Genomic DNA, 23771 nt, shown 5'->3' on the forward strand with positions numbered 1-23771 from the left:
ATGAATACTGGACTAGACAGCCATTCCTTTCTCCAGGGAAGCTTCCAACCCAGGGATAGAACCTGGGTCTCCCGCAATGCAGGCAGATTCTTTATGATCTGAGCCATCAGGGAAACCAATTATAACTAGAGAGATTTAAAAAGTAGTCAGAAACCTCTAAGGAAAATCCAGGACCAAATTCTACCAAACATTTACAAAAGAATTACCACTAATCCTGCTAATTTTATGAAGCAAGCATGATTCTAATAGTTTGCTGATTTCCCAAAGACACAAGAAAGGAAAACTAGAAACCAATACCCCTGATGAATACTGATGCAAAATTAAAATACTTGCAAACCCACTTCAACACATATTAAAAAGATCTGGAGAAACAGACACAGAGAACAGATGGAGGGGGAAGGGGAGGAAGGAGAAGGTGAGATGTATGGAGAGAGTAACATGGAAACTTACATTGCCATATATAAAGTAGAGAGCCAATGCGAATTTGCTGACTGACTCAGGGAACTCAAACAGGGGCTCTCTAACAACCTACAGGGGTGGGATAGGGAAGAAGATGGGAGGGAGGGGACATATGTATACCTATGGCTGATTCATGTTGACATTTGCAGAAAACAACAACTTCTCTACAGCAACTATCCTTCAATTAAAATAATTTAAATAAATAAATAAAAAGATCTGACACCATAACCAAGTGGATTTTATTCATGTAAGGCAAGGAGAATTCAACATACAAAAATCAATATGACACACTACATTAACAGATTAAAGGGGAAAACAACAGGATCGTCTTGATGCAGAAAAAAACATTCAACAAAAATTTGACAACCTTTCAAGATGGAACACTCAACAAACTACAAAAAATAAATTATACCAACATCAACATAATAAATGCCATTATGAAAAGAGCACAGCAATGGGGAAAGAATGAAAGCTTTTCCTCAAGGATGCACACTCTGCACTATACTTCAACAAAGCACTGAAACCCTTAGGGCAATTAGATGAGAAAACGAAATCAAAGGTCTCCAAATTGAAAAAGAAGGAAATGTATCTTCTTTCCCACATGACAAAGTTTCCTCAGTAAAAATCATAGAGATTACAAAAGAAACATGTAATATCATAAAAGAGTCTTTAATAACCACACAAAAGGTCAAGCAACCAATTAACTCATTATCAAAACTGTCATGGCAATCTTTGTAGAAGCAGAATAAAATATGGTGAAAGTCACAGAAGTATTCAAAGAGCAAACAGCAAAACTCTTGAAGGAAGATGGACGTCTTTCTATTTCAACACCTATTATAAGATAATCAAGGTGATGTGGTACTGATATAAAAACAGACAAATAAGCCAACTGAACAGAACACAGTACTCAGAAATAATTCTTTCTGTATATATATGTAAGGTATATTCACAAGGATGTCAAGATACACAAAAGGGAAAGGACAGGCTCAACTGCTCTGATTCCCAGATTTTACCAGCTATTGTGCATACTAACACCTGATTTCCAGGTGCAGTTTCTTTACCCTGGTTGACAGAGAGCAGACAGCTCATCCAGATAGGCCCTAAGCAATCCCTGCTGCCAACAACACTGAGACCCCATCTCCAACCTGTGGGTGAGAAGCCCTGCCCTGGACAGTGACCAGGGGAGCCTCCTCACAAGTGCCACGTCACTGGGCCATGGGGAGATGGGATCTAGGTGGTGACGACAGGACCTGAGGGAAGGCCCCGGGTGAGTGTGCGTGTACAGGAGTCACACCGGACACTCCAGAGTCAGACACAATTAGCGAGTCCAGAGAAGGGCATTTCAGGAAGGACAGACTAAATATGACCTTACCTGAGAAATAGCCATGCCTCACTCCTTTTCTTTCCTCGTCCTTAACTTCAGGGCTTCCTCCGGCAACACGAGTCTTCAGAGGTCTATCATGAAAGTTGAAAACATGCTGTTTAATGCTTAGAGTCAACACATCCCCTTCTGCCTGGAGCCAGCATGGGGAATCCTGCCCATGGCAAAGGTCATGAGGAAAAGGCCTAATGGGCAAAGGCGAGATCAGGTCTCGAGGGGACCCCCTTCTCGAGCATCTATCCCAAAACCAGAATCTGTCTGTTTTACTATATCATGCCTTTCACCAACTCTTCTGACATTAACAGAGGGCTATCCCCGACCACCTTTCTCTGGAAAAATCAACTTAGGACTCTAGCTAATACGTCTCCTGGACATGAGAGGAATATTTCAAATCAAACCCCCTCTGTCAGCATTCTAGCTTGCTGGGCAGGTTTATCCAGACTCTTACAGCAGCTACGCATATGATTGTTCACAGCCTCCCAGCTGTGAGAGGCACGGGAAGCCTAAAACATAGAGCCTTTTAAAGAGTTAAAAGTTTTTAGAGTAGTCCTGGTGTAGGATTTCATTATTGGGCCAACGCTTGTTGCTAAATTCCCATATCTCTTATCCACTGCGCACCTGGGACTGCATTAGTTAACATAGTTGGAATGTAAGAAAAACAAGTATAGCCTTGAAATTAACCACATCAGACTTCTGAGCTAATTGGTTCTTTCTTGTAACTCACTGCACTTTTGCTCTGTGAGAAATGTAACTCTGTTTAACATTTTTCTGAGGCTGACATAGATTAGAAATATAAAGAAAAAACATTTCAAGGGAAAATAAGTTTTCTGGTTGAACTGCCTTTATCAAAAGAGGGTCATAAAATGTTCACAGGCCTCCAAGGCCAGAAGATAACATACACAACATCATTTGTGGGAAAGGTATAAAGTCCCTTTTGAAAATAAAAGTAACGGGCCTTGCTAGAAGAAGCTTGGTCACCCTGTGTCTTTTTTTACTCTCACTTACTCTTTTTTCTGGCTGATCCCTTGGAGCATAGAGGCTCCCTGCGTTGACTTAATGCCCGGATTTCTAAGATCTGAACAGGAAGATGTTCTGTGTCTTCACTCCCTCAGGAGACCAGGAGGGCACCTGTGGCTTCCGTGAATAGGACAAACTCCTTGTCTGGGATTTTATTGGCTTACTATGTAAACCAAGGCATATCAGCCTCTTTCTCTCCTCTATTTTCTTATCTACAACATTCTTTCCTTATCACTCTCTAAATCAATCGCCACTCTGCCCCACTTCGAATTACCCTGGATGCACCAGGGCTGGACCCCAGCACCCTTCCTGAGACCCAACCACACACACAGGGAAGCCCTCATAAAGAGGAACAGACAGTCCCCTGTGGCCACTGTCTCAGGAGGGACTCAGGACGGTCAACTTCTGCAGAGAGACCAATATGGGACTTTCCCACAATTTCCCTCAGATCACACTCCCCTCCTGGTGAGGCCTCATGTACACAGCTCAGGAGTCACCTCGCTGACCAGGCAATTGCCTTCAGGTCACACAGCAGGCCCTGATCCATCCCGACTCAGAACAGCGCACCCCCTCCTCAGCCCAGATCTCAGCCCTCAGGACTCGGAGGACTCAAGAGTCCTGATCCTCAGTGAAGGATCCAGACTGAAATCAACTGGGCCATCTTAAACATTCTTGAGCTGTGGACCAACACAAACTACCTGAAGGGGAATCTCTGGTCAGAGGGTACAAAACATGTGTGTTGGGAGCCACATTAGGCATTACTGAGAAAATGGAGGCATGGCCGCAACCCCCTCTCCTTGTCCCGCAGTCACGGACCCGGGACGAAGGAGTTAGGTCTTGTGATTGTGACTTGTTTCTGCTTTCCTTGGTTAAGTTGACTGAAAGAATGTTAAGGTGCTTACTGTCCTTGAGAGGAGCAGAAGGCACAAAGCCTTCTGCAGTTGTGCCCAGAAATAAATCCATAAAGTTAACCATTGACATTTGTTCAAGGATCTTTACAAAGAGTGTTCCAGGTTGAGCATGTAGGACGCAGCTTGAGGCCATGGGAAGGATGGTCATCTGAGACCTATTTGTGAGGGAAATGTTCATGGCAAAGGAAGTTTGTGGAACTTAGGGTTTAGGAATAATTAAGAAATGGAGTGGCCATCATGGTCAACAAAAGAGTCCGAAATGCAGTACTTGGATGCAATCTCAAAAACGACAGAATATCTCCATTCGCTTCCAAGGCAAACCATTCAATATCACAGTAATCCAAGTCTATGCCCCAACCAGTAATGCTGAAGAAGCTGAAGCTGAACAGTTCTATGAAGACCTACAAGACCTTTGAGAACTAACACCCCCAAAAGATGTCCTTTTCATGATAGAGAACTGGAATGCAAAAGTAGGAAGTCAGAAACACCTAGAGTAACAGGCAACTTTGGCCTTGGAATGCGGAATGAAGCAGGGCAAAGAATTGTAGAGTTTTGCAAAGACAATGCACTGATCGTAGCAGACACCCTCTCCAACAACACAAAAGACTCTACACATGGATGTCACCAGCCGGTCAACACCGAAATCAGATTATATTCTTTTCAGCCAAAGATGGAGAAGCTCTACACAGTCAACAAAAACAAGACCAGGAGCTGACTGTGGCTCAGATCATGAACTCCTTATTACCAAATTCAGACTTAAATTGAAGAAAGCAGGGAAAACCGCTAGACCATTCAGGTATGATCTAAATTAAATCCCTTATGATTATACAGTGGAAGTGAGAAATAGATTTAAGGGCCTAGATCTGATAGATAGGATGAACTATGCCTGATGAATATGGAATGAGGTTCGCGACCTTGTACAGGAGACAGTGATTAAGACCTATCTCACATGGGAAAAGAAATGCAAAAAAGCAAAATGGTTGTCTGGGGAAGCCTTACAAATATCTGTGAAAAGAAGAGCAGGCGAAAAGCAAAGGAGAAAAGGAAAGATATAAGCATCTGAATGGCAGAGTTCCAACAAGAACAGATAAGAAGGACTTCTTTAGCGAACAAGGCAAAGAAAAGCAAGAACAGATAAGAAAGACTTCTTTAGCGATCAAGGCAAAGAAATAGAGGAAAACAACAGAATGGGAAAGACTAAGATCTCTTCAAGAAATATAGAGATATTAAGGGAACATTTCATGCAAAGATGGGCTCGATAAAGGACAGAAATGGTCTGGACCTAACAGAAGCAGAAGATATTAAGAAGAGGTGGTAAGAATACACAGAAGAACTGTACAAAAAAGAGCTTCATGACCCAGATAATCACGATGGTGTGATCACTCACCGACAGCCAGAAATCCTGGAATGTGAAGTCAAGTGGGCCTTAGAAAGCATCACTACGAACAAAGCTAGTGGAGGTGATGGAATTCCAGTTGAGCTGTTTCAAATCCTGAGAGATGATGCTGTGAAAGTGCTGCACTCAATATGCCAGCAAATCTGGAAAACTCAGCAGTGGCCACAGGACTGGAAAAGGTCAGTTTTCATTCCAATCGCAAAGAAAGGCTATGCCAAAGAATGCTTCAAACTACGCACACAATTGCACTCATCTCACATGCTAGTAAAGTAATGCTCAACATTCTCCAAGCCAGGCTTCAGCAATACGTGAACCGTGAACTTCCTGATGTTCCAGCTGGTTTTAGAAAAGGCAGAGGAACCAGAGATCAAAGTGCCAACATCTTCTGTATTATGGTAAAAGCAAGAGAGTTCCAAAAACTTCTATTCTGCTTTATTGACTATGCCAAAGCCTTTGACTGTGTGGATCACAAGAAACTGTGGAAAATTCTGAGAGAGATGGGAATACCAGACCACCTAACCTGCCTCTTGAGAAACCTATATGCAGCCAGGAAGCAACAGTTAGAACTGGACATGGAACAACAGACTGGTTCCAAAAAGGAAAAGGAGTATGTCAAGGATGTATATTGTCACACTGCTTATTTAACTTCTGTGCAGAGTACATCATGAGAAAAGCTGGACTGGAAGAAACACAAACTGGAATCAAGAATGCCGGGAGAAATATCAATAACCTCAGATATGCAGATGACACCTGCCTTATGGCAGAAAGTGAAGAGGAACTAAAAAGCCTCTTGATGAAAGTAAAAGAGGAGAGTGAAAAAGTTGGCTTAAAGTTCAACATTCAGAAAACGAAGATCATGGCATCCGGTCCCATCACTTCATGGTAAATAGATGGGGAAACAGTGGAAACAGTGTCAGACTTTATTGTTTGGGGGCTCCAAAATCACTGCAGATGGTGACTGCAGCCATGAAATTAAAAGACACTTACTCTTGGGAAGGACAGTTATGACCAACCTAGATAGCATAGTCAAAAGCAGAGACATTACTTTGCCGACTAAGGCCCATCTAGTCTAGGCTATGGTTTTTCCAGTAGTGTTGTATGGATGTGGGAGCTGGACTGTGAAGAAGGCTGAGCACCGAGGAATTGAAGCTCTTGAACTGTGGTGTTGGAGAAGACTCTTCAGAGTCCCTTGGACTGCAAGGAGATCCAACTAGTCCATTCTGAAGGAGATCAGCCCTGGGATTTCTTTGGAAGGAATGATGCTATAGCTGAAACTCCAGTTTTTTGGCCACCTCATGTGAAGAGTTGACTCAGTGGAAAAGACTCTGATGCTGGGAGGGATTGGGGGCAGGAGGAGAAGGGGACGACAGAGGATGAGATGGCTGGATGGCATCACTGACTCGATGGGCGTGAGTCTGAGTGAACTCCGGGATTTGGTGATGGACAGGGAAACCTGGTGTGCTCCGATTTGTGGGGTCGCAAAGAATTGGAAACGACTGAGTGACTGAACTGAACTGAAGAATAGTTAGAAGCTAAAAATTTAAGGAATGTGGTAGTGCTAGCATGTTTTAGTATAGCTTATACAGCTTAGGAATTTCAGAGATATTAATAGCTAGAAGCCTTTTTAGGTGATAATGAGTTTAGGATGCTAAAGGCAAACAGGATTTAGAATGATAAGAAATAAACTGAGGAATCTGGTTTGCAGCCCAGACGAAAGCATGAGTTACAATGTAATCACACGTTAAAGTAAATAGGATTCTGAGAGAATCGCTGAAGCAGAAACTCTGTTCGAAGGGCAACAGTGTTTTCTGGAGACAATAAATCTGGGTGAGGGGAAACTGAAAATGCCAAACCTCTGACCTAATGCTTTTCTCATAGTATAAAACAGAACCTGAAGCTTAAAATAAACATGCAGTCCCGTACCTTGAGTCAGAGGCTGCATCATTCTCTGCCGACACCGCTTATCTCTTCAGGATGATTCCCTGGCTGCTGGCGCTGGACTCCAGCACATGTGTATGCAAAATGCGTCATCAATGAAATGTGAAGCCTGGACTGAGCACCATTCAGAAGAGAAAATCATCGCCCCCCAACTCTCTTTTTCTTTCCCAGCCTTACTAAGGTGTAACTAACAAAATTGGTATAAATGTACTGTGTACAAAGTAATCATGTGATAGACTCATACACTGAATAATTATTATAGTCGAGGAAGTTACACGTCCACCTATGACTACACTGTATTATTTCTCTCTGGGCAAATTTCAAGGATATAGAAACACTACCGGCAGCATGCAGTACCTCAGATCCCCAGAACTTACTTATTTTACAACGGAAAATCTCTACTCTTCCACTACCAGTGCCCCATTTCCCCATCCATCAACCTTGTGGTAACAGCCTTATTACTCGATGGCTCTATGAGTTTGACAGTTCTAGTTTCCACATAGGGTCTGTCCTCATTTGTCAGGCTTATTTAACTTGGCATAATGTTCTCTAGGTTCATTCATTCTGGCATAAATGCAGGATCCTTGATTTTTATATTTATATACAGAGAAACAATAGTTCATGAATATACAGGATATAATAAGTATTTCTATACCACACTTTTGTAACCTATTCTTTCGTTAAGAGACATCTGGGCTGTGTCCATGCCTTGGCTACTGCAAATCCAGTCACACTCATGAGACTATGGACATATCCCTCAAACACTGATTGCTTTTCCTTTGGATATCTGTCAGAAATGGGTTTGACAGTCTGAAGGCCTGTTCTATATTTGTTAAGGAACTTCCATTTTATTTGCCAACATAGCAGCACCATTAACATTACCACCAACAGTGCAGTTAAGATTCCGTGTTTTCTGTACTGTGTTGTATGTGTGCTTATTTGGGGAGGGACAGGAGTGCATAGAACCCAGCCTGGCAGCAAGACAGTTGCAGCTGCATCTTCTGGAGGACAAGCTTCCAGGATAAAGATCACTGTGGCATCGCTGCGCTCTGATTATTTGAAGCCATCCTCTCCTACATCACAGGACTTTATGACTCTTCTCAGGTTGGGCCCAGAGATTCCTACCGAGCAGGACCACCTTATAACAAGAATTCTGTGATCTTAACCTTAGTACTCCTATTTTCCCAGCGGGACTCAAAAGAAACTTGCAAACTTTCATGGTGTCCAACAGAGTGTCCAGAGCCCATAATCAGCCTCTAACCCTTATACAAATACAAAGCATTCCAAGCCCTGAAGCTCATGCATGAGGCAAAATACAAAAGAGGACACCCAAGGATCCACAGACACAAGACACCATATTTTCATCTACAGTAAGTGATCCAGGTCAAACATCGAAATCTCCAAAGTCTATGAAAAAGAGGGATAATTCCAATGATGCATATGGACCAGTGAGACCTCAGCATCTTCCAAGGAAACACTCCAGATTCTCTTGGTATCTTCCCAAATGCACAGGAACCTTTCTGCACTAGCAACCCCAAGTACACAATGATACCAAAGTTGATGCAAAAGATGACCTGAGATTTTCCCTGTTATTCTATGGTGCCTGCCTGCTAAAAGAGCCAACAAAAGCCAGGGCATGGAGTGGATGCTGGGGGCACCTGCTAGAACCAGCCCCTCAAGCCCAAGGCTCCCATCCTCCTGCACCCACAGCTGCCTGCAGGCTCAGCCCAGGCCACAGTTCTAACAGTGGAAAACACTTCTCTTGGCTGAATTCCACGTCCTTCATTGCTGCTCACCTGAGGTCACGAGTTGTCAAATCAAACCTGTGCAGGCACATGTCAGCCTCAGCACTGCTATCCCAGGGAACATGAGCTCAGGCAGTACAACCTCAAACCACTCCATGCAGGCTCTCCAACAAACCCGCTTCCAGGTGCTCCAGCCTGGAACGGAGCCATTCTCTTCCAACAGATCCACACACCCCTTGTCCCTGCAACTACACTTGGGATGGGCACACTCCATTCACTGGGCTCACCTTGATGCCCCTACATACTGCCACAACCATCCTGCAGACCCCACCAGGCTCCCTCTGCTTTCCCCATTTGTCTACCTTTCCTCCCTGATGACCGGACTAGGCAAGACTAAAGTGCACAGGGGTTTCCTGGCAAAGGTGGTCACAAGAGGAGTGCCCACTAGCTACCACCCAAAGGACACTGCACATGGAGTATGAAAATCAAGATGCTGGCCCTCCTGCGAAAGTCTGCCACCACCTGGGGACATTATAAGAGTCCACGTACAAAGGCATTTGAGATGAGGAAGTCTCAAAGGAAGGGTCTCCAGGTCTCACTCTCTCCTGTTTTCTCCACCCACACCTACTTGGAAGATATTCGAGCTCTTGGGGGGCACACGGGGCAGCGTCTCCTTCCTGCCCCATTAGGCTTTGGATTTCTGCTCATCCTCAGTGCACTGAAATCACAACGCTGATACTGAGCACATGAACTCCAGATGGCAAAGCTGCTTTCCACGATGGTGACTGGTCCCTGGATGGACAGAGCTTAGATCTGGGGGCTGCAGAGGATGAAACCCAGCAGACTAAACATGGGGACATCTTAGCTCACTGCTTGAGGACCACCAGTTCTGTAGGGCTTTTCAGGACTTCCTATATTTCTTGGCTCATCTTTTGAGTAATTAAGTAGTCACATGGGGTAAAGATCAATTACAGCTGAAATGTCCAGAACACATGGGAAATATCTTCATCACCTGCCCTGTTCTCTTGGTCTTCCCTGAGGATTATTCAGCCCAACCCACAGTCCTGTCATCTACAGACATTTCCAGTAACAGGTACTGCAGCCATGCTGGGAAGAAGAGGAATACTATGAGCCCTAAAAAAGGGGAACCAGGAAGGACTCAAAATAACCCATGAAGAAGGGCATTAATTTCTGCTGATGGCAACTGATACAGAGGCAATAAGCCTGGGTAACATGAGACTGTTAGGAGGGGATAGAGACCTCTCTGAGCCTAGACTTGAAGGGTGACAAAGGGCCTGAGGCACGGTGACCTGAAGGTGAGAAAAGGAACTACAATGTCAGACAGAAATGGTTTGGGTATTTGGAAACAAGAGAAAAGGTAAATGAGACCAGGACAGGCTGAACTACGAGCAAAGGGTCAACTCCCAGAATGAGGTTGGAGACACTGACAGGGCCCTGAGCCTGACAGATGGCTGTGGAGAAACAGTGAGGAGTCAAGCTTTTGACCCAAGAACAAATGAAAGCCAGTGGAGGTCTGAATGTCAGGATGTAAAAAAAAAAAATCTCCCTTCAGATTTAGCCTTATTCATAGAAGTCATCTAATTCTGAGCCTGTGATCCTGCCTCCATCCTACAGTTTTCCTGTTCATTTTTCATTCAGTAAGGACTGGGATCTATTTCAAATTCTCATTACTACCAGAAACTCCCTTGAAACCAGAACTGCCACACACAGACACACAGCCAATTAACTAATCATTTAAGGGGTCAGTGTTGTTCATACTCAGAGATTCCGGTCTAGTCTCTCATCTGCATGTTACAAGTGGGCTCCCTCAGGCCCGTTTATGAGAAGGTCTGAACTGAGTGAAGAGAACCGGGTATAACTGAATAATGAAATGGGAGACTGAAGGGCAATTGGGCCGTTTGTCCTTAATGCCCATCCCATTTAAGACCAGGAACATCTGTCATGTATCTGAGCAAAAGAAACTTTTCTTTCAAGATTGGGTCAAACTGATACCAAGCAGGTAATTCTTTATTATACGACTGCAGTAAAATATTTTTAAAATACAGAATTGAAATATATATCCACTGGTACAACAAACACAGTAAGGGGTCAGCTTGGGAATAGGATCTGAGCAATCTTTTTCATTATGAAGAGAGAGGCTCTGTTGGAAGGTTCCAGGTCAATCCAGCCCATCCTTCCTCATTTGCACAGTAAAGTCACAAAGGGACCTGAGGGAAACAGCTTCATATCACCACACAGCTCACTTTTTTTCACTGATCATAGAAAATGGAGAAAACAGACCATTAGACTAACCAGTTAAACTAGGTGTTTTTTTTTTTTTTTTTTTTTTCATTTTTTGAAAGGAAAGAATGAAGCATTTTGTTGGTTTTATCATGTTAAATGCTCCTTTATTTTTCCATTTCTCAAAGAAATGCCTTTAATTTCACAAGATCTAATGTCATACCTCCGTCATTCTCTGGTAAAGAGCTGAGACCAGAAATATCCATTTGTGTGTGCACACATAAACACATACACACAATTCATGTCTTTGGTAAAACCACAGTTGAAAATAAGTCTATTTTATTACACGATGTGGAGAGGGTAACAGGCAGGAAGGCCAGGGGTCTCCAAATGGAGGAAATAGGCTGCAAGTGTCAGACATTTTTATCTCTTTTAAGCGGCAGGAGGAAACAAACTGGGTCTCCAAAGAGATGAAATAGGCTGCAAGTGTCAGACATTTTTCTCTCTCTTAAGCAGGAGGAAACAAACTAGTGATATTTTTTCCTTCCCTATAAAATCTAAAAGGATGTTTCTCTTAAAATACTGTGTTGTCATGACACCTGGGGTCAGACTCTCAAGACAATCAGGACTGAAGGTGCCCGGGGGTCCCCACACAAGCTCCTGTCCTAATTACACCTGAGGAACCCCGGGTATTAATAACTGTGGGGGGGCCAATCCGTCGATTTCCTTTTAGATACTGGGCAACTTCCTCTGTGCTTACTGAAGCCCATGGCCCACATCCTTCCCAATCCGCTTCCATAATAGGACTATCTGGACTAGCCAAAGGGTATTATTTCAGTTATTCTTTAGGTTGAAACTGAGATTCTGGGCTATTTTCACATGAGTTTCTGATTGTGTCAGAGTCTCCCTCACCCCTTTTGTGGAGGAATATACTGAACAAGGTCCATGCCTCTGCTTTCATAAATATGGAGCCCTCCCTTTCTCTCCCTTTAGTTGAACAAAATGTAATCCTACAGTATGGGCTGATGGAAAATCTGTGGGTCGAGCACAAAATGCTATTCCTGTAGTTGTCAAGCTCAAAGACCCACTTATTTCCACATAAGAAACACTATCCACTGAAACCTGAGGTTAAGGAAGGATTAAAACACATCATCGAAAATTTTAAGGAGCAGGGACTATTAGTTCCCTATAACAGTCCATGCAACTCTATTTTGGGTATAAAGAAATCAAATGATAAATGGAGACTAGTTCAAGATTTGCAAATAATAAATGAGGCTGTAGTTCCTTTACACCTCATGGTGCCTAATCCTTATACTCTATTGTCTGAAATTCCTGAACGAGCCAAATATTTCTCAGTAATTGATTTGAAAGATGCTTTCTATTCTGTGTCTTTGGCAGAGGAAAGTCAATTTCTATTTGCCTTTGAAGACCCTATGCAGCCAGCTTCTCAGTTAACCTGGACAGTTTTGCCCCAGGGATTTTGTGACAGTCCTCACTTATTTGGACAAAGTTTCTCACAGGATCTCAAAACTTTAATAGCTCCGAAGCAGTCGTGTTACCATATGTAGATGATATTTTGCTCTGTGCTGAGACAGAGGAAGCTTGTTCCGGAGCCTCAGATTTCTTAAACTTTCTGGCAGGCTGCAGTTATAAGGCATCAAGAGAAAAGGCTCAGCTTTGTCAACAATCTGTTAGATATCTGGGCCTAATCATATCAGAAGGGACTAGGGCCATAGGCCCTGAGAAAATTAAACCCATACTAAATCATCCCCTACCTATGACTTTAAGACAACTGAAACGATTTCTGGGAATCACAGACTACTGTCATATTTGGATTCCGGGTTATGGGGAACTTGCCCGGCCTTTATATAAACTTATAGCTGAAATTCAGCAGGCCCGAACAGACAAACTGCTTTGGTCTCCAGATACTCAAAAGGCTTTTAAGGTTCTTCAGACTGCCCTCTTGCAAGCTCCTGCTTTGAGCTTGCCCACAGGGTCAGGATTTAATTTGTTTGCCACTGAAAGAAAAGGTGTGGCCTTGGGAATTTTGACACAAGCCTGAGGGCCTCACCAGCAACCTATTGCTTATCTAAGCAGAAAATCAGATGTAATTTCAGGTGGGTGGCCCCACTGCCTAAGAGTAATTGGGGCAGCGGCTTTATTAGCACCTGAAGCTTTAAAAATAATTAATCGACGAAATCTTACTGTCCTGACTTCTCATGATGTGAGTGGAATCTTAAATTCTAAGGTTAATATTTGGATGATAGACAGTAGGCTTCCTAAATATCAGTCACTGTTGTTAGAAGGACCAGTAACTAACCTTAAAGTCTGTGGACATTTAAATGCTGACACTTTCCTTCCTGAGAAGGCAAATGAAACACCTGATCTAGATGGTTCCCAATTCCTAACTTTAAACTATGCAGCTTGGGAGGATCTAATGGATATCCCATTAGACAATCCTGACATGGAAGTATTTACAGATGGCAGTTCTTTTGTTCGGGATGGAAAGCATAAAGCAGGTTACGCCGAGGTGACTGCTGAACAGGTTTCAGAAACAAAATCTCTCCCCCAGGGAACCAGTGCTCAGTTAGCGGAGCTTGTGGCTCTGAACCGAGCTCTAGAGTTAAGCAAAGAGCAGCGAGTAAATCTACATGGATTCTAAGTATGCTTATTTGACTTTACATGCTCATGCTGCAATATGGAAAGAAAGACAGTTTAAAACAGCAACAGGAGAACGTATTAAGCATTTCAAAGAGATTGAGAGACTTTTAACTGCTAAGCTGCTGCTGCTGCTACTGCTGCTATGCTAAGTCGCTTCAGTCGTGTCTGACTCTGTGTGACCCCATAGATGGCAGCCCACCAGGCTCCACTGTCCCTGTCTTCTCCAGGCAAGAACACTGGAGTGGGTTGCCATTTCCTTCTCCAATGCATGAAAGTGAAAAGTGAAAGTGAAGTCGCTCAGTCCTGTCCAAGTCTTAAGAGACCCATGGACTGCAGCCTACCAGGCTCCTCTGATTTTCAAGGCAAGAGTACTGGAGTGGGGTACCATTGCCTTCTCTGTTTAACTGCTATATATTGTCCTAAAGAAGTAGCTATTTTGCATTGCAAAGGGCACAGCAGGGATGGGAGTAAAGCAGCTGAAGGTAATCAGCTGGCTGACTGTCAAGCCAGAGAAGCTGACACTTTATTAAACCCCTTCACTGTAGATGCCTTTGATCTGGACAGATCCTGTGGAACAGGAAAAACCACAATATACTGAGGAAGAATTAGAAAGATATGAGAAAAGAGGAGCAAAGATTACAGATAAAGGATGGTTACAGTCTGAGGATGGACGATTAATAATTCCTGAAAGTGCTCAAAGGAAAATTCTTAAGGGTTTACACCAGAGTTTTCATTTGGGTGCAGAGAGTATTTACCAGATGGCTTCTCGTTTGTAATGAAAATGTAATGAAAACTTGTAATGTAAATGTAAAAATGTAATGAAAACTTTAAAGAACATTACCAAAAGGTGTGAGGTTCGTCAGAAACATAACCCAAAGACTGAGAAGCTAGCAATATCTGGATTACAACGAAGTGGAAAGGATCTTGGAGAGGGCTGGGTAATCGATTTTACTCATATGCCAAAAGCTAATTGATATTCTTGCTTACAAGTTTGGCTAGATACTTTTACTGGATGGATTGAGGCTCTTCCCTGTCATATTAAGCAGGCTAAGGAGGTTATAAAGATTTTAATCCATGAAACTATCCCCAGGTTTGGGCTGCCACGGAGCCTTCAGAGTGACAATGGCTCCGCATTTAAAGCTGCTGTAACTCAGGGAGTATCTAAAGCTCTAGAAATAGAGTATCACTTACACTGTTCCTGGAGACCCCAATCCTCAGGAAAGGTTGAAAAATCTAATGACATTATCAAAAGACATCTGCGCAAATTAACTCAAGAGACCCAGGACAATTGGATTAAAGTCCTACCCATAGCTTTAATGAGGGCCTGAACTGCCCCCAAAAGGAGGGACTGTCCCCCTTTGAATGTAGTTATGGAAGGCCTTTCTTATGCACAGACATTGTTATAGACCCTGAAGCCTTGGAATTAACTAGTTATGTAACTCAGCTCTCAGCTTTTCAACAGGCAATAACAGAACTCTGGGAGACGACTCCTGACCCAGCCTCTGAGTCAAGCAAGCCTTTATTTGAGCCAGGAACCGAGGTCCTCATAAAAACATTGGGATTTGGGGACCCCTACCCTCGACCTCTGGGAAGGCCCTTACCAGGTTATTCTTTCTTCTTCCACAGCTGTCAAAGTGCCAGGAATTGATTCGTGGGTACACCACACTTGAGTTAAGAGGTGGCAACCTGACCAGAACTAAGTGACTTCATTTTATGTCTTTACTTTCTATGCTCTGACTTTGTACTTTTCAGACGGGCTTGAAAATCTATGTGAGCCTACTTCTGCTGACTCCAAAAATCCCGAGTGTGCCGTTTGATCCTCAAGACAATGCCTTCCTGTCCTGGGCTCACTCCTACGCTGCATTCCACAATTGGTCTAACTGCTGGATCTGCGGAGTGCTCCCCTCTTCATCATGAAAGGCTTTTGCGGTGGACATCTCCACTTCAAGAAAAAGACTTTCTCGAAGTCTCTGAATACCTTCGACAACAATCATATGTGATGCCTCTTCTTCATCTGATGACATCTACCAACCCTAAAATGGACTGGTGCAACACTTTGTACTTTAACTACGGACATAAGGTGACTTTTGATTATACATTGTTTCGGTTTAATGACTATTTCACTACACATAAGGCAAATAGGTCTGGATCTAATGGTTTTTTACCTGACGTTTATCAAATATGAGATGAGGTTACATGGCTAACTCCTGAAAAAGGATGTCTAGTATCTACTGCCCCTATATGCTGGGAACAAACAGAGCCATCCCCAAAAGTTAGCCAACAACTTCATTACAATGATTGGAAACAATAGGGATTTTTGCCTCAGGAAGTATGCAATGTAATCATTTCCATGTCTTCCAACCCCAATTCAAGTCCTCCCTTTGTCTGGCCAGGCACTAATTGGGACTGGATATCTCAGTCAGCTGCCTTGCTCCAAACGGGACCTACGGGATATGTGGCTCTTACCTATGGGCATGGCTTCCTCTTGGTTGGATAGGGAGATGCACTCTGCGTCTAGCCTTTATTCATGGCTTTATATTTTCAGAGCTTCCAGAAAAGCCTGCTAATTTACCCCACCTTAAAACTCGGTGGGCAAGGTCTGTATTTCACTGGTATCATTATTTGGCTGCAGTCTTTGTTCCCTCTTTTGGAACTACAGATGTTATGCTACGAGTGGATCTTTGACAAATTTTACTCAACAGGCATTACAGGATTCTCAAAAACCTATTTCAGCTCTTAATGCTGAACAAGCACAAATTAGAAAGGTGGTTTTACAAAATAGATTAGGTTTAGATATTCTGACAGCTGTGCGAGCAGGAACTTGTGCCATTATTCATACCCAATGCTGGACATATATTCCTGATATGAGCACTGTTATTCATTTGACTATACACATGAAAAGATGATTGAGGCTATGGATATTCCTGAAGCCTCAATTACCTCATTTTGGGAGATGTTAACTAGTGCCCCATGGTGGAAAACTATCTTACTTACAATAATTCTGATTGTTTTGTTTTTGCCGTTTGCTCCCTGCATCTGTAACTGTGTAACTGGATTTGTTTCTAGTTGCATGAAAGCTTTTAAGTTACAAATGGCTGTGTTAGGGGAAGCACACTGATTGAAACCGCCTACCCTGGCCAGGCACCATAGTAACCATTTGCATGACTTGTTTTATGACAGGAGATCCTGATAAGGAATACAGAACTAATGAGCCACCTCCAACCTGAAGAGTTCGGGAAAGGTTGAAAGGAGACACGGAGTGTCTGTCCACTTCCCAGAATCTCTCTGGCTAGCATCCATCTTGGCTGAGCCATGCGTGCGCCACCAGGAAAGACTCTGAATTAGAATGACTGGCCAAACACCACCCTGAAACTAAACTCATCACCATAAAACCCGAGACTCCGACCCACATGGCTGAGCAGTTCTCCTGGGTTCCCTTACCCTACTGCTCTTCACCCAGGTGCCCTTTCTCAATAAAATCTCTTGCTTTGTCAGCACATGTGTCTCCTCAGACAATTCATTTCCAAGTATTAGACAAAATCTCAGTTTCAGAGCCTGGACGGGGTCCCCCTTCCTGCAATAGTTGCTCTAACTCCTGCTACTGCTGCAGCTGCTTCCAACTACTATTTGGGGGCCCTGGATCAGACATCTTCGGTATGAGGGTTAGGAGAATATGTTGCCTCACCAATTTAAGGACAACGCCCCTCGTCAGCTCGGAAGTAGTTATGGAACAAGAATGATGCCCCTTTTTCCTAGGCAACATAATTCTTCTAAAAGAAAAGGGGGGACTGAAAGGGTAACAGGCAGGAAGGTCAGGGGTCTCCAAATGGAGGAAATAGGCTGTAAGTGTCAGACATTTTTATCTCTCTTAAGTGGCAGGAGCAAACAAACTAGTGATACTTTTTTCCTTCTTTATACAAATTTAAAAGGAGGTTTCTCTTAACATACTTGTTGCCATAATGACACCTGGTTTCACCTGAAGTTAACTATTCTAAACCTTGACTTAACCAATCCATTTTTCTTATGGAAATGTTTGTCTTAAGCTATGTGAATGGACTATGCACCTACCCCAGACTCTGTCTTCAAGTCGGTTCCGCCTAATGGCTGAGAACCTACTTCACAAACCAGTATGTTATACTCAGATACTGTTCCCCTAACCTATGTAAATAAAACTATTTGTGTGGTAATCTGCCCTTCTACAAGATTCAAGTTAATCATTGTATGGCCTGGGATGAATCATCTGGTGCCAAGATTATCCCAAAATGCATTTTATGGATGAGAGGCCTGGTGCCATTCTGAGTTTTAAAACCTTCCTTTTCTTCATTAACAGACTGCTAGTGACTATAATGGCACCCCACTCCAGTACTCTTGCATGGATGGTGGAGCCTGGTAGGCTGCAGTCCATGGGTTTGCTAAGAGTCTAAGAGTTGGCCACGACTGAGCAACTTCACTTTCACTTTCATGCACTGGAGAAGGAAATGGCAACCTACCCCAGTATTCTTGCCTGGAAAATCCCACGGATGGTGGAGCCTGGTAGGCTGCAGTCCATGGGGTCACTAAGAGTCTAAGAGTCAGACACCACTGAGCGACTTCACTTTCACTTTTCATTTTCATGCACTGGAGAAGGAAATGGCAACCCATGCCAGTATTCTTGCCTGGAGAATCCCAGGGACAGAGGAGCCTGTTGGGTTGTCGTCTATGGGGTTGCACAGAGTTGGACACGACTGACATGACTTAGCAGCAGAAGCAGCCCCTCCATTCTTAACCCTCTTCCACCTCCCTCCTCACCAGATCTCTCTGGGTTGTTGCAGAGCACTGGCTTTGGGTACCCTGCTTTGTGCATTGAACTTGCACTGATCATTTTATTTTACATATGGTAATTTACATGTTTCAGTGCTATTCTCTCAAATCATCCCACCCTCACCTTCTCCCACTGAGTCCAAAAGTCTGTTCTTTACATCTGTGTCTCCCTTTGTTGCCCTGCATGTAGGATCACTGGTACCATCTTTCTAAATTCCATATACATGCATTAATATACAGTATTTGTCTTTCTGACTTATTTCATTCTGTATAATAGACTCTAGGTTCATCTACCTCATTAGAACTGATAAGCGAGGTGACATTTCTGCTAAGTATGGCACAAAATAGTCTAAGATGATTTACTACTTACTAAAGAAAATTTCAAATGTATGAGATGAAGGGAAAAAGCACTCAGGCAAGGAATGAATCTGAAGAAAACTTGAAAAAAAAAAACCCCAAAAACAAATATTTCTAATCTAAAAATCTGGTGTCAAAGTTTAAAATATGTGGAGAATAATCATAGTTAGAAAAGGATGATAAGAGTAGTATACTGGAAACTAAAAAAGCTTATTTCTGAACTTAAAAGTGAGTACAGAAACTGAATGAATTAAGACCTATTCCAAGCTACAAAAAGCACCATACATAAAGAAAACAGAAACTGTGAATCCGTTTTTAAAACAAAGTGTTTCTTTAAAAATGTTATCCAATAATGATACAGTGGATAAGAGTCTGCCTGACAATTCAGGGGACATGGGTTCTATCCTTGGTTCAGGAAGATCCCACAAGACAAGCAACTAAGCCTGTGCACAACTACTGAGCCTGTGCTTTAGAACTTGGGAACCACAACTCCTGAGCCCATGGCACAATACAGCCAAAAAAATTCATCAAAAACACACAAAAATGCGACCACAGACTGACACTCTAGAGTCAGTCATTTCTTGCCCCAGGTCTCTTCTTCCCTGACCTCTATCTTATGATAGGACAAGGGAAGGGGGTCACTCACAACTCAGTGAATCAAGCCACTGCCCCAGGCTCAACAGGGTTTGCAAATGAAAGTCATCTTCTGCCACAACTAATAAAAAAAGACACAAGCCTTATAGACATGAGTTTTGGGAAATTCTCATCCTCCTCTGCATAACTAAAAAAATCATCTGTATCCAAATAACTGGCCACACCTGGATCGAGCTTACCCCTCTGTTCACCTAGCTCCCTATTTCATCTGGGTCTGGTGTCTCTTTTTCTCCCCCTCTGCTCTCCTGCTGCTCCTGTCCTATTTCCTCCCTCACACGTGTCCTGTCCCAGGCTGCTGCAATTCGTTTCCCCTCGAAATGCTCTCTCCCCAACCTTCCTGAGTCTTTCAAAAATCAATACCTATGTCTGCCTCTTTCTTCCCCCATTTCGGCTCTCTCTCTGCGCTCCAGATTACTCCTCTTCTCTCGCTGTGACTCTCCCTGCCTCCCCACTCTCTGGCAGGCCATGTGGCTATGCTTCCTTCCAGCCCTTTCTTCCTCTGCTCCTTACCCTTTGGCCTCTTTCTCCCCTAGCACCATGATAAAACCGGCCACCTCAGATTGAGACTTGAACCCTTGTGGCGGGACTCCAACCGGGTGAAAACACAATCGGGACTTTAACCCAAGAGGCCTGGACTCAAACCCGGCCAAAACCCTGTTAGGGACTCTCCACCTCTGACGTCCCTCATTGCCCTTTGCCTCCCGGCTCCCATTACTGATACAGGGCGGTGCTCCCTATGCTGTTTTCCAGTCCCTGGAGATCTGGCTTTCTAAATTGTTAATACTTCTCTATTTCACTCACTTGGCTATTTTCAAGGCTTAACCTCTTTGACCTGACTATCCCTTTGCAAATCCCTCAGCCAGTCTCAGTTTTCCCATTGGTTCTCCCTGATGCTTTTCTCCTCAGCTTCAGTTATTTCTCTCAGTCCTTCTGACTGAGGACCTGCTTCTCCTGATCCTCCTGCCTCCTGAATTTACTGAGTGGGCGACAGAACGAGACGCCCCCGGACCGGAAGATCACCTTTTCCCCCGAGTTGAACTGGGCATGGAACAGCACTGGCTGTCACATGGCTGGCCCAGGTCACCTACCCTATGAGGGGTGAGGGGATGGGCTGACAGGAAAGGAGGCTGCTGCGAGGCAGAAGGACCGGAAGGACCGGTCTCGGGAGACCCGAGGACAGAGGACTGGGAGGGAGGGGGCTCGGGAGCGGGGCGGCCTCTCCGGAATCCCAGGACCGGGGAGAGGGCGCGCGGCCTATCTGGGCTCTGCCTCCAGCGGTCGAGAAGGTGACGCGGCGAGCGCGACTCCAACTCGCGAGAGAGGGCTTTACTTGGCGAGGCAGAGGTAAACAAGGGTTTTAAGCAGGAAAATGTCGCCAGAGGCGGTGTCTACGCGCACCGAGGGCCGAAACCGCCTCAGCAACACTTAAAACACAAACGAAAAGATAACTGGGCCGCAGCGGCAGCGGCAGCGGCGGCGTTTATTCGGGGCCGAGCACCGGGTGCCAGGGTGTTCAGGTTGCTAGCAATTCCCACATCATGAGGACGAGTGAGCGGGGGCGGAGGTGGGGACTGGAAGGGTGGCGAGCTCTGCAAACTTACTCTAGAAGGAAGCGTAGGCGCCGCTCGGGGACCTCGGCTCCGCGCTCTCCAACTTCCGGCTCTGTGTGAAAGGGCTTTTGGTATTAGAGCCCAGGCTTCCGACGAGGGGCGGGGCGAGCATTCGCTGTGCGCAGAGTTCGTGTGAGGGGCGGGGCTCGGAGGGGCGGGGCCTGTTACCTTGACAGCATTAAGTTACCCTCTGTAACAGTGCTCAGGTAAAAGCTTCAAGTTATGTTGGAAGACAAGATACTTCCTCTTAAAAGGGTTTATTCTCAATAAAAAGCTTTTTTTCACAGCATGTCGTGCTCAGATCCGGCTAGTGAGGCTGAAGCAATTCAGGGATCGGGGAACTTGGGCAGTTTAAGAAACAAGAATGGGACTAGTCTCTATATTACAAATACAAAACTCTGCCTGGGTAGAAATGGGCCTTTCCCTACTCACACGCTACAAAACAGCAAACTTAGAATAGGGCTGAGTTCAACAAATTCAGGGTCAGTACCTGCGTGTCTGAGATGGAGGACTTAAGGGAAGTGATCATTTTGGTCACTAACCACAGACTTTTAAGAGCAAGACACTTTAAATGAGTATAAACTGCATTATTGTTTCTTTAATCCAACGTGTTTTAATTATTTCCCCTTTCTAAACCCAACTCTTTAAACAGTGACATAAAGGGGGTTGTATAAGCAACTCTTACAATGACAAATATCATTGTTTAAGTTTAAGCTAAAGAGAAAAAATTAACTGATACCTATACTGTGAAACGATTATCACAATAAGTTTGCCTAGCATCCATAATTTCGTATAGATAACCTAAAAATGATTCTCGACAGTGGATTCACCAATGATTTATCAGATACAACGCCAAAACCTCACGCCAACAAAACAAAAAGAGGTAGATTGCACACATCCTAATTATCAAATATTGTGCAGTAAACCATCCTCAGCAGTGAAAAAACAATGTACACTATAATACAAAAAAATTGCCAAGCATATATTCAATAATAGTTTAACATTAAGAATACATAAAGAACTCTAAAAAGTACAGATCACCAATTCCATCATAGGAGTAGAGGAGCTTTCTTAACCAACCATCCCACATACTGCAAATAAAATACAAAGAGTAACATAAAATAGAAACTTAATGACAAAAATAAAAGATAATCATTTATAATGCATACAAATATAAAAAAAAGGAAAGTAGCTATGCCTTGAAAAAAAACAAATGATGGTTCATCACTGAAGTTATCACTGCGCTACATAAGCTCTGTCATTAAGTTGCTACAAAATTAAATGTGGAGGCAGAATGATCAACAGCACCCAAGTGACAAGCATGCAGCATCAGCAACAGTTTAGTCAACGGCCTCACAAATATGAGGGTGTGAACCTGGACAGTACGCTTGTCAGGAGAAGTTCCTACACCTCTTGGTGAGGCTCAAAGGGCATGGTGATAGTACACGTGAACAACACTATCACAGTGCCCTTCACGCAGGCTTCTCTGACATCACTCAAAGCCAGAAAAAGATGTACAGGTCAAGGTCTTCAGATACTTTCTCATATCACAGAACACGCTGACCTCTATACTAAGTAGCTTCAAGTGGTAATTCTGTATGCAGCAGGAAAATATTACAACCAATAAGGGAAAGTATTCTCCTTTAAAACTTTTCTCTTACCCAGTAAACCCACACCACAGAGAGTCCATGAGGAGCTGCCCTGTAAACACAGGTGGATTACCACAGCAAAGAAACTGGACATGACTTCGGACCCTAGAGCCACATATTTCCAAATCAAATTTAAAAGGAAAAATTATACAAACTAAGGAGAAGGCAAAGTCAGGAAGAGTCTACACTCCCAGACTAGATAGAACAGTACAGTGCTCGCTTCAGCAGCACATATACTAAAATTGGAACGATACAGAGAAGATTAGCACGGCCCCTGCGCAAGGATGACACACAAATTCGTGAAGCATTCCATATTTTTGAAACGATGCTCAACATCACTCATTATCAGAGAAATGCAAATCAAGACCACTATGACGTACCATTTCACACCAGTCAGAATGGCTATGATCCAAAAGTCTACAAGCAATAAATGTTGGAGAGGGTACGGAGAAAAGGGAACCCTCTTACACTGTTGGTGGGAATGGAAACCAGTACAGCCACTATGGAGAACAGTGCGGAGATTCCTTTAAAAACTGGAAATTGAACTGCCTTATGACCCAGCAATCCCACTGCTGGGCATACACACCGAGGAAACCAGAATTGAAAGAGACACGTGTACCCCAATGTTCATCGCAGCACTGTTTATAATAGCCAGGACATGGAAGCAACCTAGATGTCCATCAGCAGATGAATGGATAAGAGTGTGGTGGTACATATACACAATGGAGTATTACTCAGCCATTAAAAAGAATTCATCTGAATCAGTTCTAATGAGGTGGATGAACCTGGATCCGATTATACAGAGTGAAGTAAGCCAGAAAGAAAAACACCAATACAGTATACTAACACATATGTATGTAATTTAGAATGATGATAATGATAACCCTGTATGTGAGACAGCAAAAGAGACACAGATGTATAGAACAGACTTTTGGACTCTGCGGGAGAGGGT

General features: G+C 43.6%; 1 protein-coding gene across 4 annotated transcripts in view; it reads right to left on the reverse strand.

Annotated features, from left to right (window-relative positions):
- Positions 1-23771, reverse strand: part of LOC102191785 (zinc finger protein 665-like) — a 46171-nt gene that overhangs the window by 17145 nt on the left and 5255 nt on the right. For 2 of the 4 annotated variants that reach the window (XM_018062969.1, XM_018062971.1), the window contains exon 3: positions 1832-1914. In XM_018062969.1, the coding sequence (XP_017918458.1) occupies positions 1832-1846 (15 nt within the window). In that variant the 5' untranslated portion in view covers positions 1847-1914. Of the gene's footprint in view, positions 1-1831; positions 1915-7087; positions 7354-21161; positions 21252-23771 lie in introns of those variants that run through there. The other 2 variants (XM_018062970.1, XM_018062972.1) reach the window with 2 other exon arrangements.

Source organism: Capra hircus, chromosome 18 (assembly GCF_001704415.2).
Source record: "Capra hircus breed San Clemente chromosome 18, ASM170441v1, whole genome shotgun sequence".
Taxonomy (NCBI): Eukaryota; Metazoa; Chordata; class Mammalia; order Artiodactyla; family Bovidae; genus Capra; species Capra hircus.